Raw genomic sequence first — 16,618 nt, 5'->3', positions numbered from 1 at the left:
GACCCGCGACTATGCCGTCTCACAGTCACCCAGTTGCCCTGCTGCATGGGCGTTGTTACCGGAACCGAACAATTTGCATGACTCCCTGAGCTAGTCACATCCAAAGCCGTATCTAAGTCCCTCACATTCTTACTATCCTCCATTAAAGTTTGGATGTGTGTCTCTAGTTCTGTGATCTTCTCTGTCAGCCTAGCTATTTCCTTGCATTTATCACATGTATAAGACTCACTGCCGACAGAGATAGATAAACTATACATGTGGCATGTGGTGCACACAACAACAGCAAGAGAAGAAGCCATTACTCACCGTTTATGTAGAAAGGACCCAACTTACCACTGTTACTTGATGAGCACTTGAAGAGCGGGATGGGAGGAGGAACAACGGAGTAAATAGGATGTAAAAGGAATCGCGATTTGCAAGCTAATCGATTAGCGGAATGCTAACGCGTTTCAGATCGTGGTTTTGAAATAAAAGCGAACAATCAGCGAGAGAGAAAGGAGAGCGGTAGTATGCGCGAATGGAGTAACGTTACGTGTATAAAATGTAAGCCGCAAGTGGCAAGTTAGCTAGCTCACTGCACTCACGTTTAACGGGTAAAGTAAGTGGTCAGATTAGTGTGACGGATAATTTCACAAGTCTGTTGGGAGTAAAACTGTTTTTAAATGCTTTAAACAGCAGAGAGTAATAATTAGATAGAGATTTCTAAAGAAAAACAAGCTCCTGAAAGCTACAAATACAGAGAGCTAAAAACACAAACCAGACCGCAGCGCAGCAAAACAGCAAACACATTTCTAAAAGCAGTTCGCGGAGACAGAGAAAACAGAGAAATCACAGTTTTTTTCTTTATTCTAAAAAAATCACAGCGTTCTTTTGCTCTTGTGAGTGTGCACAAATAAAAGTACACACTTAACCATTTCCAATGATGTATCGCTCTAATTTGTATGACTGAAACCGACAGAGTATTTTTAGTGTCTTTTGCCCTGATCTAAAAAAAAAAAGAAGGTTGGTGACCGTCGACCCCAGAGGGTTAATAATACATCTTAAAATATAATAGAAGCACGATTAGCATCAAGCGAAATTTGAAAATGTTTTTAAGTGTTTTATTTTGGCTTAAAAACTCATTTAAACCATCATCATGTTCTTGTGATAACATTTGAGAGGTTCCTTGTGAATGATTGCGTCTGGTGTTAATAGCTCCATAGGGATCTATTGTTTTAATTCAAAAGGGTCATTGTGCCAAATGTTTGCATTCAGTGTGAAAAGGCCTTTAGTCAGTTGGTCTCAGTTTGTTCTGTTTCTTCATGTCATTCCAGACGGACTGATGATGATGAGATCAGATCTCTGTGTGGAGCACTGGCTGTTGTCAGACTCCTTGTGCCAGAGGCGGACAGTAGTGAAGTATTTTTGATTTACTCAAGTAAATTGAAAAAGAATCTGTAGTAAGCTTTTTCTTTGGAAAAATTTACTTCACTACATTCCAAAGCATAGTTTTACTTTTACACTTTTTATTGCACTATATTTTGTAAATAAAAGTTGTTGTTAGTTTTACCCTTAATACTTAAGAACATTAAAAATGTAGTACTTACTTGTACTCAAGTAAATATTTAAATTACTTTTACTTGAGTAAAAGTAGGAAAGTAATAGATTTCTAAAGTAATTAAGTATTAAATTATATTTAATATGAAAAATAGTGCAGCAAATAGTACAATATTATGCTTTGGAGTATTTTGAAGTAAAGTTTTCTAAAGAAATACACTCTAATAAAGTACAGAAACACGAAAAGTACTTCTATAACATTGTACTTTTACTTCACTACTGTTGCCTCTGCTTTGTGCACACAAAAATCTCACTGGATTATTACAATTAAGTGACGTTTCATTAACGAATTTCAGGAGGAGCTCGCGCAGATAACTAACACGGCCAATTCATCATCAGCAATCACTCCCTATCCGATCACTCTCCCTATCCAATTACTACAGTCCCTTTAAATAACCAAGCAGTCCTACCTTCAGCTATCTCTGATGTCAGCATCCCTCCCACCCCCCCTTTTATTTTCTCCACACCTCCAGCTGGGGGGAGCGCTATTGGGTTCGGGCCAAAGGCCGAGCTCGGACCCCTCTCCCTGGGCAGGGGGAGTGCCCCGGGCTCGGGAATGACCACCGAGCTCGGAACCCTCTCCCGGAAAGCATGCCAAACACGCTTAACTTTTACGCTGTTTATTATATGCAAAAGCGAACTAGTGAATGGCAACATGAATGTTAACTGTAATGTAAACTGATATTTCCTACTGACACACTACAGCAAAAGATAGAAATAACTGACTTTAAACCATTTTTTATCTGGTGAAAATACTAGTGACATAAGACATTTGCACAGTACTATACAGAACAAAAATGTATTACATTGAACACCTGAAATGTAACTTTTCTTTATTTTCAGTAAAATCAGTCACTTTTGACCATAAAGACCACAAGTGTACCTCACAAATTAGGAGCATCAGAAGGTTCAATCTTAAAAGTGACTGTAAGCTGGGCATACTAAAGTGAACTGATATCTAACACTTTAATTTAATGTTCATTTGTCAGATTTGGCTTTACAACTAAGTTTTAGTTCATTTGAATAAGGAATAAAATATAATTATGTTTAAGGATTTACATAGTTTAGGTCATTTCTAGAATAACTGATTAATCATCTGAATGTGACATTTTCATTCTGGTTCTAGGCTTTCAAACTGCAGTATCACTGAAGAAGGTTATAAAGCTCTGGCTTCAGCTCTGAGATCAAACCCTTCACACCTGATAGAGCTGGATCTCACAGGAAATGACCCTGGACAATCAGGAGTGAAGGAGCTCAATCATTTTCTACAGGATCCAAACTGTCAACTCAAGACACTGAGGTGAGACCTGATCAAATAATGTTACAGAAATAAATGGGTAATTTATTTATGTTTTAAGCTATATAATAATCTGGACAATGTGTTTCATCAGAATGATCGTATCAGATGCTGTGGGTTTTGTTGAACTGATGATCAAAGTCTGCTTTATTGTCAGTTCTGCCACATGTACAGCACATACATACAGAGAATTAAAAATGTGTTACTCGCAGAACCTTGGTGCAAAAACATTCAGTTTCACAAGCCAGTTTACAGTTTTTCTCAATTGCTAAAACACAATTTCTGAAACCTTGCTCCATTTTCTGAAACCATTAAACACAAAACCTCATCTTCAAGCACCATTTACAAAATCTCTTACTCCTCTTGCAAAATGGAACTTTTTGCCTCAAAACAGTTTTACCTGTGTTCAAAATCAAGCACTGCTCTCAAATAATAAACAACCTGAACTGGCTTATATTGGTTGTCACATCATTTGAAAAAGTTAACATCAATTTTGAGTGGTTGTGTTTAACCAATGACATTAGTTCTCTATTTGTATTTGATTGTTGCCACTCGTGTTTACCAGTATGGATGATATGTGTATTAGAGTGCATAATGTGTTTTGAGAATGAGAATGTGTTTAGAGTTTTGCTGAAAAGTCTAAGTGTGATCTGAAAATTGTGTTTTAACATGTGAAATGGTTTAATGTATTGACAACAGACTGTGCAATTAGCTAAATGAGGTCAGGCAACTGAGAACTTTGTTCAGCCAATGGCTTTTAGTGTTTTAGCAATTGAGAAAAACTGTAATTGCACACTCTGTATATGTAAACTGAACAGACTTCATTTTCAAATATTTATGTATTTGTGTATTTAAATGTTTAAAGAAAAGTTTTGCAGTTACTAGATCTCGTTTTAGAATTGTTTATTTATTTATTTATTTATTTATTTATTTATTTGTATTGAATGTATTTGTAATGCAATGGACCTTTAAATCAGAACTAAATTAATATTGCTTGCTTAATTTTCTCTTCCGTAGGTTTTTGGGTCCTGCTGCAAATGAAGGCTGTCAGTATGTGACTAGAATTATGGGTAAAAACCCGTTACTCCTGAGAGAGCTGAATCTGAGGAAACATGAACTAGGAGACACACGAGTGAATCAGATCTCTGCTCTACTGGAGGATAAACACTGTCAACTCAACACACTGATGTGAGTATTGCTGCTTTAGTTCAGATCTTACATTACTTTTAATAGCACTGTTATTGTAGTTGATCATATTTCCTCATTAGTTTGAGTCAGAGCAGTTTTTCTCAGCATCACAAAGAGCCACTAATGTGAAGATACTACTATTTCTTGCTGGATCGGGTGTAATGGTCAGACAGGGCTGATCTAAATCCTGTATTGTGTGAACTGTTCTGTCTTACTGTTAAGCCACACAAAAGGCATACAAACACAATGTTCCAAGTTTTCTGAAGCTATTCGAGCTTAATGTGAGACACAGATAAATATTTAAGGCCTTACAATAAAGTTAATGTAAACTCTTTTCTCTGCTGCGTCTGTCAGTCATTCTCTGTTCATTTCAAACTCTGGTCGTGTTCAGTTACAACAGTCAGCTTGATAAAACTCTCTCCAAGATCATTCAGTGTTCCCATTATTATACTTTATTTGTAGATAAATGTCTATGATTTTACATATATATGGCTGTTTTTGTTGTTGTTTCTAAATCATGTTTCCAGATGTCTGTTAGAACAAAACACAGCTAGCAAAGACTATAAATATACATTTTTAAGATGCACATTAACTGAAATTGTTAAAAGAAAAGGCTTAATAAACTGTTACTTTTTAATGTGAAGAGTTGCCTGCTGTGACTCTGTGTTGCTTCAAGCACATCATTTTGCACATCAGATGCGAATACTGTAAACGTTTAGTGCTGCACTGTATTTGTTTTGTTCTGTCTATCATATGTTGCTGCCTCATTAAATAAAGAACTTTCAATTTTATAGTATTTATATTTATGTAGAAATATATTGTTTTTCATAAATGCCTTTTATAACCACAATGCAAATAGCAATGAGTAACATTTTACAAGTTTTTGTGCTGCACTTTTATTTGTTCCCCACAAAATAATGTTTTTTTTCACAAAATGTTTGGATTTATAAAATTATTGATATTGTGTATTTTATATATTATATATACATCTTTATTATTATTATTATTATTATTATTATTATTAATGGAGCACTCTGTGTTTAGTAAGTTGTAGTTTTTTTTGTTTTGACAACTTTGTTTTCAAAACTGCTTTTAATTTAGAGTTTGTGTTCGACAAAATATAAAATGTCTAATTTTGGTGCAGCATATACTGTAAATTGAGCATTTTAAGAATCAGTGATCAGTATCTGCCTCAAATGTCCTGATCAGTGCAACACTAAAGCAAATCAACTGCCTTTTCAAAACTCATTTGAATGTCTTCAGTTTAAGGAAATACGTTTATTCATTAAATAAACACATATGCAAAGTATAATATTTTTATAAGCAAATTGTCTTTGTTGTTAACTTGTAATTGTTTAGTCTACAGTATGTTTGAACATTGATCTGTGAGACTAAAGTGATTTATGACAATAGTAGACAGTAACAATTTCATTAGTTAACATTAGCTATTAAATATATTTTGACAGCATTTATTAATCTGTTCATGTTAGTTTATACAATTAATCATTGTTTATGTCACAGTGTATTTACTAATTAACAGAAACGTTTTAATTTTAAACTATTAGTAAATGTTGAAACTTACATTAAGGTTATTAAATGCTAGTTGTTCATCATTAGCAGGGCTGTGCAGAGACCTTTAAAGGAGCAGGTGCTCAGAGTATAAAAAGGGCATCTGAAAGAAGGCATTAAAGAGCCCCTCGGGTCCATCACATCATTGTAGGCATCCAGTTACTTACGTAACAAGTAACAATGCCATTAATAAGACAAATTATGCATTATTTGAAGTTTTAATTGCGTTTCAGGACTCAAACAACTGAATAATATTTTTTCACTATAAAAGGGGCTCCATAAATAGGGCTGTGCTCAAAACATCAGTACAGCAATACTGTACTGTATATTGTGACACATTCCTTGCTGATATATGACCATGGACCACAAAACCAGTCATAAGTGTATTTTTTTTTTCAAAATTGAGTAAATAAGCTTTTCATTGATGTATGGTTTGTTAAAGGACAATGTTTGTCTGTGATATAACTATTTGAAAACCTGGAAGCTGAGGGTGCAAAACAATCTAAATATTGAGAAAATCGCCTTAAAAGTTGTCCAAATGAAGTTCTCAGCAATGCATATTACTAGTTTATGGTATATTTATGGTAGGAAATTTAAAAAATATATTCATGGAACATGACCTTTACTTAATATCCTAATGATTTTTGCCATAAAAGAAAAAAATTCAATGTATTTTTGGCTATTGTTACAAATATTCCTGTGCTACTTAAGACTGGTTTTGTGGACCAGGGTCACATATATTTATTATTACAGTGGCCTCTAGCAGCCAATGCTGTGAAGCAGTTTTGAGAAAGAAACGGAACATAAAAGACCATTTTAATGTTTAAAAGATAAAAAATATTTTCCTTGGAACGATTTATTTTGATTAGAAATTGTTGTGTATTAAATTGTCAAACCTAAAGATTTTCTTCTCTCTGTTAAACACAATAATAAAGAACAGCTGTTATATTAAACTCTGAGTGGTCACTATTGAAACTATATGTGGTCCCTGATGTATTGTATTGTAAGATTGTAGACAACAGGCTTTACTGCAGAGCATAGAAATAAAACAAACCTATTAAGGAAGGAATTTTATTTCACTATTTAAAATATTTTAAATATCAATTTAAGGCAATTTGTGACCCTTTTTAAGAGCCGCAGAAGTAAAATGAACAGTGTGAGTAGGATTTGACAATGTACGGTAGAATTTTAAGGCATAAAATGGCATGATTTATAATTCAGATACAGCTTCACACAAAACAAAACAAAATATCTTATACAATGGAATTTCAGCCTTTATACCATTAAAAAGGATAAATCGAGTTTATCATTTATTATATTTATTTAAAACATAAATATTACTGTCTTATTTGTTTAGATTTTAAGAAGGCACATTAACTTCTTTCACATACAACTCTGTGTTTGCTGCATAACAACGTAGGTCGATAATTGCAATAATTTGACCATAAAGAAGAATAAAAAGTCACTCTCTGTCACAAGGGGGCGCTTTAAAGTACCCCTGAAATCAAAATTAAAGTTTTTTGGCTTTTAGTATGAATATATTAGCCTTAGGATTATCTATAAGCTAGTGTGCTTCAAAACAATGACAAAATTCGTGTTTACAAGATATGGGCATTCAAAACTTACAGCCTCGTCACTTCCGCCAATATGAATCAAGGATTTTGATGATATCACCACGCTCTTCAGTTTCTCATCAAACGTTCTGACCAATCAAATGCTCTCTAGAGTCCGTAGTGTCCCGCCCCCTACACAGAGATGCAATAACCCGGAGCAGATCATATGCGCTCATATGTGCGATCGGCATGTATTAAACTACACAGCCTCAGCATGATTATGATCACTATTTTGTTTTAGCAAGAGTTTCATATTGAATCTGTGGGGTAATTTATTAGTCTGTGGCTGTCATAAGCTTACAAATGCGGCTTTACCGAGCTCAACGGCTCTTGCCCGAGCGGATATTAATGGAACGCTATTGGCTCTTCAAAATTAGTGGGCGGGGCTGGGCGATATGTTTTTTTGCTCGAGCACCCTCCCAGCCCCCCCCCCCCCCCCCCCCCTGCACGGCCTGATCATTAGTTCATGTTAACTAATATAGTTAATGTTATCAAGTGAAGTTTCATAACTTGGATAAGTAGCTCACGTCTTAATGGGTAATTTTGCTGATTTCAACCTTTTCATACCTTTATAACTTTTGTGTAGTTTGTAGTATATTTAAATGAACAATGTGTAGTCTTTCTCCATGTTACCTGCACACAGATATCACCATTTATTTGTCAAAAAAAGTTTGCAAAACACATTGGTTTGTTTCATATCATTAAGATTTCATGATTTTTCTGGTTTATTAGTGGCTGTATAGCATTTGCTGATGATCATCATAGATCTGAGTCATTGTTCTTTCTCTTTCTGTCTTCAGTCTGTGTGGATGCAGTATTACAGAGAAACAGTGTCTCATCCTGACTTCAGCTCTGAAATCAAACCCATCACACCTGAGAGAACTGAACCTGAGCAGGAATAAACTAGGAGACTCTGGAGTGAAAAACCTCAGTGATCTACTGATGAACCCACAATTCAAGCTGGAGAAACTAGAGTTAGTATCATTATACTGTACAGTAGTTACAGTCAGATTAAAGTTCACTGTTTAGATTAGGACCACTGGACTCTTGACATCTTTACTGTGAAACAATCTTTTATTAAGGAAAATATAATCATTTAATATATTTGTATAGTTAAAAATTGTGAACTACACTCTGAAATAGGTTAAATAAATGATTTGATTTGATTGAATTGATGATTTTCATCTATTGTAAATGTGAAAATAGACATTTAATTTAGTTAATTGTTCTGTTGTGTCTATACTGATTCTATGTATTGATTCATTATTTGTTGACTGAGGATGATTCAAGACTTGGATTGTAACTAGTGTCCTCAAATACTCCTGTCTTGGTTTGTTTCATATCATTAAGATTTCATGATTTTTCTGGTTTATTAGTGACTGTATAGCATTTGCTGATGATCATCATAGATCTGAGTCATTGTTCTTTCTCTTTCTGTCTTCAGTCTGTGTAGATGCAGTATTACAGAGAAACAGTGTCTCATCCTGACTTCAGCTCTGAAATCAAACCTATCACACCTGAGAGAACTGGACCTGAGCGAGAATCAAATCAGAAACACAGGAGTGAATGACTTATGTGACGTACTGAAGGATTCACACTGTAAACTGGAGAGATTGAGGTCAGTAACATTCACATACAAGAATCAAAATGAAAATCACTTCAACAGTTTAAACCTAAACACTTTATACTCAATATCTCATGATGAGTTTGACTTCACATTATTTTTGTACTTTATTATTTTATTTTTTTTACAAGTAATTTTTTTTAACTTCTGCTGCATAGTTAAAATATAAAATTGAGTTTTTGAAAGACAGAGAGACTAAAACAGATAAGTCACATACAAGCCACATTTTATAAATGCATTTAGAAATATTTATATAGCGGTGAATAAAGTGAAATGTTTGCAAACATTATAAACACTATAAACATAGCTATAGTCTATTTTAGTCCCCCTTACTCCACAACAAATCCTTTCAATTTAACGCCATTCAGAACAGAACAAGAATGAAAAATATAAGTAGTTTATAAGCGTCAAGCCAAAATGAATGAATTGAAAGTGAAATAGAAACAGAAACTGTTGCTGGGCTCATGTAGTCTACCTCTCTGATTTGACACAAACCCAAAAACTCTCATCTTCACAATGTATTTGTATGCTAAATTATTATTTCTGATGTAAACTAGTCTTTGTCCTTCACTCATGTTCAATATGGATGTAAAGGTCGTTCTTCACATGAGCAATAATGTGTTTGTCATAACAGCACAGCGGTACGGTGCTCACACTGAACAGCACAGATTGTACTACGGACTATTTAAATGAAGCAGTGTCAATATTTGATGTGTTTGACTGTATTTTATTTTGATGATGAACAGCTTCAATGTGGAGTTAGAAATGCTAGAACTGATCTGCTGTGTGTGTGCATGAGGCACCAGCGCCATCACTTCAATGATTTCCTTATAACAGCAGAAACAACTCAAATACCTCATTTATGGTCAGAGAGAGAAGAGGAAGACATCATTTGAAACTATAAATGGTTTACTTTTATTTGTGTCCAATCACAACAAAAATAAAGCATTGTGCTTTTGTAAAACAAAGAAGACAAACAGGATGTGCTTTCTGTCGTCTCGCTTTCCATCAACTTATTTGTGGAGCGCGTCACAAAAATGAGACAACTTATCAGACAGTTTTTTCATTTTGTTTTGTTAAATATATTTCACACATGTATTCATTAAGTTGGCTTGAGAAAGCCCAATTACTGAAATGCTATTTAAATGTATTCTTCTTCTTCTTCTGAGACTCAAATATCTGACTGCTCCTCCTAGAGCTTTAACTCTACAAACTCCAAACTCAGTCCAGATCTTCAGACTGATCTGACTCCATACTATCGACCATTTCAAGAGCTTTTCGGCGGCTTAAGGAAGTGCCGTCTTTGGTTCTAGGATATTTTAGTGATCGAGTGCATTCAAAACAATGGCGGGAGGCGCTTGATGCACAGTGGGATTGTGATCATTTTTATACAATCCTCCTGCTTAAATGTCTAATTTAAAATCAGACCCTTGTCGTTCGGGGGTTGGGTGCTTCCTCTGGGACTGAACTACGATTCTGAGACGTGTTTAACGGTAGATTCCCGAGAAACATTCCCGAGTTACAGCAGTGAAGGAGAAGGCTGGATTAACAACTCTAGGATAATCAGCGCACATTTCGATTCAGGCAAGTAAATGTCACTTTTAATTCATTTGATTATTTGTATTTCTTTACGTTAACTCTTCAAGCATGATGCTGCATAATTTAAAGTAGCATTTTGTCATTGTTTACATTTGCACCTAGCATTTCGATTCGTGTGTAGTAAAAAAGGCAAGTTTTTATTTCTGTTTTATTGCTAAGTGTCATGTGGGCTATAACTAAGTTCATATTAGTCGTCTAGTTATCTTGTAAGTTGACAAATGCAGTGAGTAACATGAAAGTAAACTTGAACGTCGTTCTGTGTAACAGTTAGCTGCAGTAGTTTACAAAAGGTAACGTTAATAGTAAACATTGTTTCCATCTCATAAGCTTTGGTAATGTTAATTCCAACATACACTGATTTATTAAGCTATAATAGTGTTGTATTTTAATTATTGTTCATTATATTAATTGTTTTTCTACTTTTGTCTTTAGGAGAGCCATCATCTGTAATGTAAGACACCCAAGGACAGCTGATCATCCTGCAGTGCCACACCAGACATGACCATATCAACACCCAGACTTGAGGATGATCTTCAGTGTAGTACTTAAAGCTCCTGATGGCCAGATACTGACTGCTGCTTTGGATATTTGTTCCTTCTTTGTCCAGAGACTCATTACTCCATTTCAGTTCAGATGTTGTAGTTGTTTCATTTGTTGAAGCATTTTATGTTCATACAAATATTTACATATCAATACATGTGTTGGAAATAAAAACAGTTGAAAGTGAGAGAATGTTTTTTGTTTATATACAGTATGCTACTGGTCAAAAAGTTTTTTTTTATGTTTTTGAAAGAAGTCTCTTATTTTCATCAATCCTGCATTTATTTGAGCAAAAATACATATAAAAACTAATTTTTATAAAATTAAAAAAAAAATTGTGTGATGCAAAGCCGAATTAGCATCATATATAATATGTTTATATGTGTGTTTGTCTGTGTGTACAGTAAACACGTGCATAAAAACATACATAGATACATAAATACTGTATGTAGTGTGTTTTTATTAATCTGCAGTTATACAGGTTTATTCAAAACACCGTAGCCAGCACTGAATTGAATTGATCAATTACAGTTTTTCTCAATTGCTTAAACACATTTCTTGAAATTATGCCTCTTATTTGCGAAACTCTAAACACAAATCCACAACTCCTAACTCAATTCCCCAAACTTCTTATATTGAGGTCAAAATGAAGCTCTCCACTCAAAACAACACAATCTTGCTGAAAATCTAAACTTTGCTCTCAGACATGACACACAAATCCTCAAAAACACACACACTACAACACAGTTTTACACACTGATGAGATAAATTCAAAACAATACAACCAAAACAATCCAAATAAAAAACTTTTCACATGATGAAAACAACAAATCTATGCCTTTGCAAGTGTTTTATTCCTTAATTTAATGTACTGTAGAGTACAGTACAAAACAGCAAACAACAACAAAATATAATTTTTCTGCCCAGAATCCTGTCTTTGGTCTGGGACAGGCCAAAGAACCTCTTCAGCATCACAGGCTAAATTAGCCCTGGCCAGGCAGCAGGGGTCAAATCCTCTTGCATGCCTGATCCAACCCTGGCACTCATCAACTAAAATATAGGAGACTGCTTGTTTTCTCGCCCTTGCCCTTCCTCTGTCTCTTCCACGTTGTCGTTGTCATCCACCTTCTTCTCCTCCTCTTCCTCTTTCACCTCCTACTCTTCCTCTTCAAAATTACACATTACTGTATGTGGGATACTGATTGAAAAAGACTGGATAGGATTCACAGTTAAACTTGTACTGTACTAGTGGTCTCAGAAAAAAAATAAAAATGCATTACAGTGTCATTGTGAAACAGCAAAGAAAAATAAATATGGGCACAAAGGTAAAAATAAAAATTCGAAAGTCTACTGTCAGATTTTGTAACTCCTGCGTTGTCCTCTGTCTATATACAGTATGCTTTCCAATTGAAGGTTCAAGAGATGTACCTTTGATCTATTTCAGAGAACTGCTTTATCATTGGTTGATATACATTATCTTCATTAGTGAAAGTCAAGATTCACTTGAATAATTCATGGCAAATTTACAAAAAGTCTAATAGAAATGTGTAGAATATATGATTGACAGTTTATAACAACTAGATCAAAAATTTTGCATTTAGGGAATGACTTATACGATGAGCTAATGACTTGATGTTTTGAGGGGTCAAACTATTTCACAGAGAACTAGGGTACAGTATATAATACATTTTGAGCAACATGACAATAGCAACTGATAATGTGGGAAACCACAGACAAATGTATCTAATCAGTTGTATGAATGTACCAAAGCAATCACAACTTGATCAGAAGAATGAGAAGCTTTTTATGATGTGCACAAGAGACTAGATGATGTGGATGTTGAACAAGTAGTTTTGACAATTTCATTTCTGATCTGAGAAATGCATCAAAGTGACTGAGAAAAACTGTAAGCTGACTTTGGCTTCTTTTAGGTTCTGATTTTTGTGTGCTAAATTTTGACTCCTAGTGTTTCCACTTGGATAATTGTGTGCTAATTGAGCTCAAACTTCACAGATTGAGTGAACAATGTTGAATGTTTGTGCTTTCTAAATGACCTCATGGTGTAAGCACTGAGAAATGTAGCGATTTGTGTGTAGAGTTTTGCAGTAACAGTTCACCAAATATAACTCATGTGTCAAAGCAGGGAATAGTGTTTATTGTTTAGGGAAATGGGTGTGCTTTTTCAAAAATGGCGTTATAGTTTTGAAATTTTAGTTCAAAAGACTGGTTCTAGTGTTTTAGCAATTGAGAAAAACTGTAATCAAACTGCCCTTCTATGTAGACTCTATGGAAACTCATTCAAACTCATGCTATTAACTTGCTAATCATGTTAGCAACATGTTATAAACATTCTATTAACTTGCTAATCAAAATAAGCAACATGCTAGTGACATGCTAGTCATACTAAAAACATGCTAATATCTAATTGCTAATCATAGTAGCAACATGTTAGCAACTTGTGAATCATTTTAACAACATGCTAGTCATGCTAAAATCATTGCTAATCACAAAATGTTAGTAACATGCTAATAATTGTAACAACATGCTAGTGACATGCTAGAAACATGCTAGTTACTTGCTAATCATGCTAAAATAACTAAAATCAAACTAGCAACTTGCTTTTTAATTTTTAAAACTTTTTATACTTTTAAACTTCGTAAACTTTTAAAACCGTTTTAAACTCTTTTAACTTTAACTTCTGAAACTTTTTAAACTTTTTAAAAACTTTCAAACTTTCTGGTCCGGTTTTCTCAAAACAACTTAAAGACTGTCTTGACAAACCTTGTCTAGTTGTGTATTTCTGATGTTATTCAGCGCTGTATGTCGGTGTGCTATCGGCGCTGACCACAGTCTTGTTGTTTGTCAGTTAATGATCAGTTTACATGCTTTGGTTTTATTGGTTCGGGAAAAATAACTGAAATCCCTAATCTGATGAAATAAACAAGTTGATCTTTTTTCCTCTGTTTTATCTGCCTTTAAAATTATGTGACTTAATTTATTTTCTTATTTTCTGCTCTCCATATTTCTGTCTATGTAGGTTAAGTGACTGTGAAATGACAGATGAAGATTGTTCTGCTGTGTCTTCAGCTCTGAAATCAAACCCATCACACCTGAGAGAACTGAACCTGAGCGGGAATAAACTAGGAGAATCTGGAGTGAAAAACCTCAGTGATCTACTAATGAACCCACAATTCAAGCTGGAGAAACTAGAGTTAGTATCATTATACTGTACAGCAGTTACAGCCAGATTAAAGTTCACTGTTTAGTTTAGGACCACTGGACTCTTGACATCTTTGCTATGAAACAAAACAGAAGTAAAAAAAAAAAAATAGTCTTAACAAATGATAGATTTATACTAGTATATATTAAATTTCAGGAGATGATTCTGAGAGTTAGTTATTTATCCTGGACTTATAGTATATATCACTAAATCTTTTATTAAGGGAAATGTATATTATTTAGTATATTTGTATAGTTAGAAATTGTAAACTACACTCTTAAATTTCTTTAAAAAATATTTGATTTGATTGATTTAATGATTTTCATTAATTAAAAATGTGAAAATAGACCATTTAATTTAGTTTAGTTTTCAGTTGTTTCTATATTGATTCATTATTTGTTGACTGAGGATGGGTCCAGACTTGGATTATAACTAGTGTCCTCAAATACTCCTGTCTTGGTTTGTTCATTCATATATTAGGAGTTTCCATGATTTTGCTGGTGTGTTAGGGAATATATGCATTTGCTGATGATCATCATAGATCTGAGTCATTGTTCTTTTTCTTTCTGTCTTCAGTCTGTATGGATGCAGTATTACAGAGAAACAGTGTCTCATCCTGACTTCAGCTCTGAAATCAAACCCATCACACCTGAGAGAACTGAACCTGAGCTGGAATCAAATCACAAACACAGGAGTGAATGACTTATGTGACGTACTGAAGGATTCACACTGTAAACTGGAGAGATTGAGGTCAGTAACATTCACATACAAGAATCAAAATGATGAAAATCACTTCAACAGTTTAAACCCAAACACTTTCTACTCAATATCTCATGATGAGTGGGTTCATGGGTTCACATTATATTTGTGTCAAATTCTTCTCCTTAATGATTTGTTTGTAAGATGATCTTCTCTTCCTCTGTTTGTCTCTTTATAGTCTTCAATACTGTGGCATTACAGATGTTTCTTCTTTAACTCAGTCTTTGACAAACACAAAAGCACTGCAGTTTCTAAAAGAGCTTAATCTGAGAGACAATATGATTGGAGACTCAAAGCAGCGGCTCATTGATGTGCTACGAGACTCAAACTGTAAACTGAGGTGAGTAAACTTCACTTTGTGATATTAAAGAGATCTTCAATTACCTCTGATATGTGGACAAATATTAACTTTCAAATATTTGTGAAAGGAGATGATCAAATGATCATCAAGCTTTATTGCAAAGGGTTTGTGTCAGAATGAAATGTAAAGTTGATCAAAATGTTGAACACAAAGGAGGAAAGAGAACAAAAGCAGACTGTCAGAGCTTTATCCAACAACAGCTGCTTTATTAATGCCATCAGTAATAGTGAATCATTCCAGTTTGAAATAGATTTGGTCAGATTGGAGGAAAACGCTGGTAAAATCAGTGCAGATTCCAGCTTCAGCTCACAGCCGTCCAGCATCACATGATCAATGTCTCTGTCTCTTGTGTGTTTTTACTTTGACAAGCAACACGTCACATTACTTTACACTTACTTTACTTTCACTTATTTACTGAGACCAATACAAATGTTGAAACTAGAGGAAAAACAGCTTTAACTAGTGGAGCATTTCACTGAAAGGGTTTAGTTTTGAGGCAAAATCACATTAGTATTTGTTCTTGTGGTTTATTATATTTGACGTTCACTCATTAGTGTGTGTTTCTCTTTATAGTGTCTCAACAGGAGTCACACAAACAGACAAACATATGAATGGAAATCATGTTCAAATGTATTTAAAACACAGATATTGTTTTAGAAATATCTATGCAAGATCATGTAAATGTAACTTTAACTTTAAAAGAAACTGTAATTGAAATAGTAACTGATTTGCAATTTGTTCCACTGAACACTGATTTTTTTCTCCCTCTTCTGTTTCACTTTACAGAGTAGATAAGTCTATATCATTAGCTTCTCATAGGATCAGAAAAATGATATCATCCTAGTTGTTGGATCCTGATGAAAGCAGCAGTGAACATCAGGTGAGGATCCACAGAAGAGCTTCACTACTGTGTCTATGAGGAGAAAGAAATGTGTGATAAATGTGTGAATGTGATCCATACAGGTGAAGAGACTCAGACTTTACAATCAAATAATGCAGCATGTGTGTTAGAAACATGTGATACTGAATGATTCGTGTTGATTTAGTATTCAAGCAAATGATGCTTTTGTTTTATTGAAAGCTGAAACAGGAGGAAGACGCTCAGATGAGTCTGTCTGGCTCTTCAGTTTAATAATATTTGTTAGGGATGCACCGATACCAATCGGTCGATAAAGCTTGCGCGTTTTGTCAGTAAAGCCGGTTCTATAAACAACGGCTGTGTGTAGTATATACGGCTCAACGTGAAATCACG

The 16,618-nt window shown here is 34.4% G+C and overlaps 1 protein-coding gene across 1 annotated transcript in view; it reads left to right on the top strand.

Moving 5' to 3' along the window:
- The window catches only part of LOC141337911 (uncharacterized), a 536,025-nt gene that overhangs the window by 15,237 nt on the left and 504,170 nt on the right, over nucleotides 1-16,618 (top strand). The window contains exon 5 of the mRNA XM_073843487.1: nucleotides 2,723-2,873. Coding sequence (XP_073699588.1) covers nucleotides 2,723-2,873 — 151 coding nt within the window. The remainder of the gene's footprint in view (nucleotides 1-2,722; nucleotides 2,874-16,618) is intronic.

This window comes from Garra rufa, chromosome 7 (genome assembly GCF_049309525.1).
Source record: "Garra rufa chromosome 7, GarRuf1.0, whole genome shotgun sequence".
NCBI lineage: Eukaryota > Metazoa > Chordata > Actinopteri > Cypriniformes > Cyprinidae > Garra > Garra rufa.
Note: the sequence above shows the minus strand (reverse complement) of the source record. Positions and strands in the feature narration are given on the sequence as shown.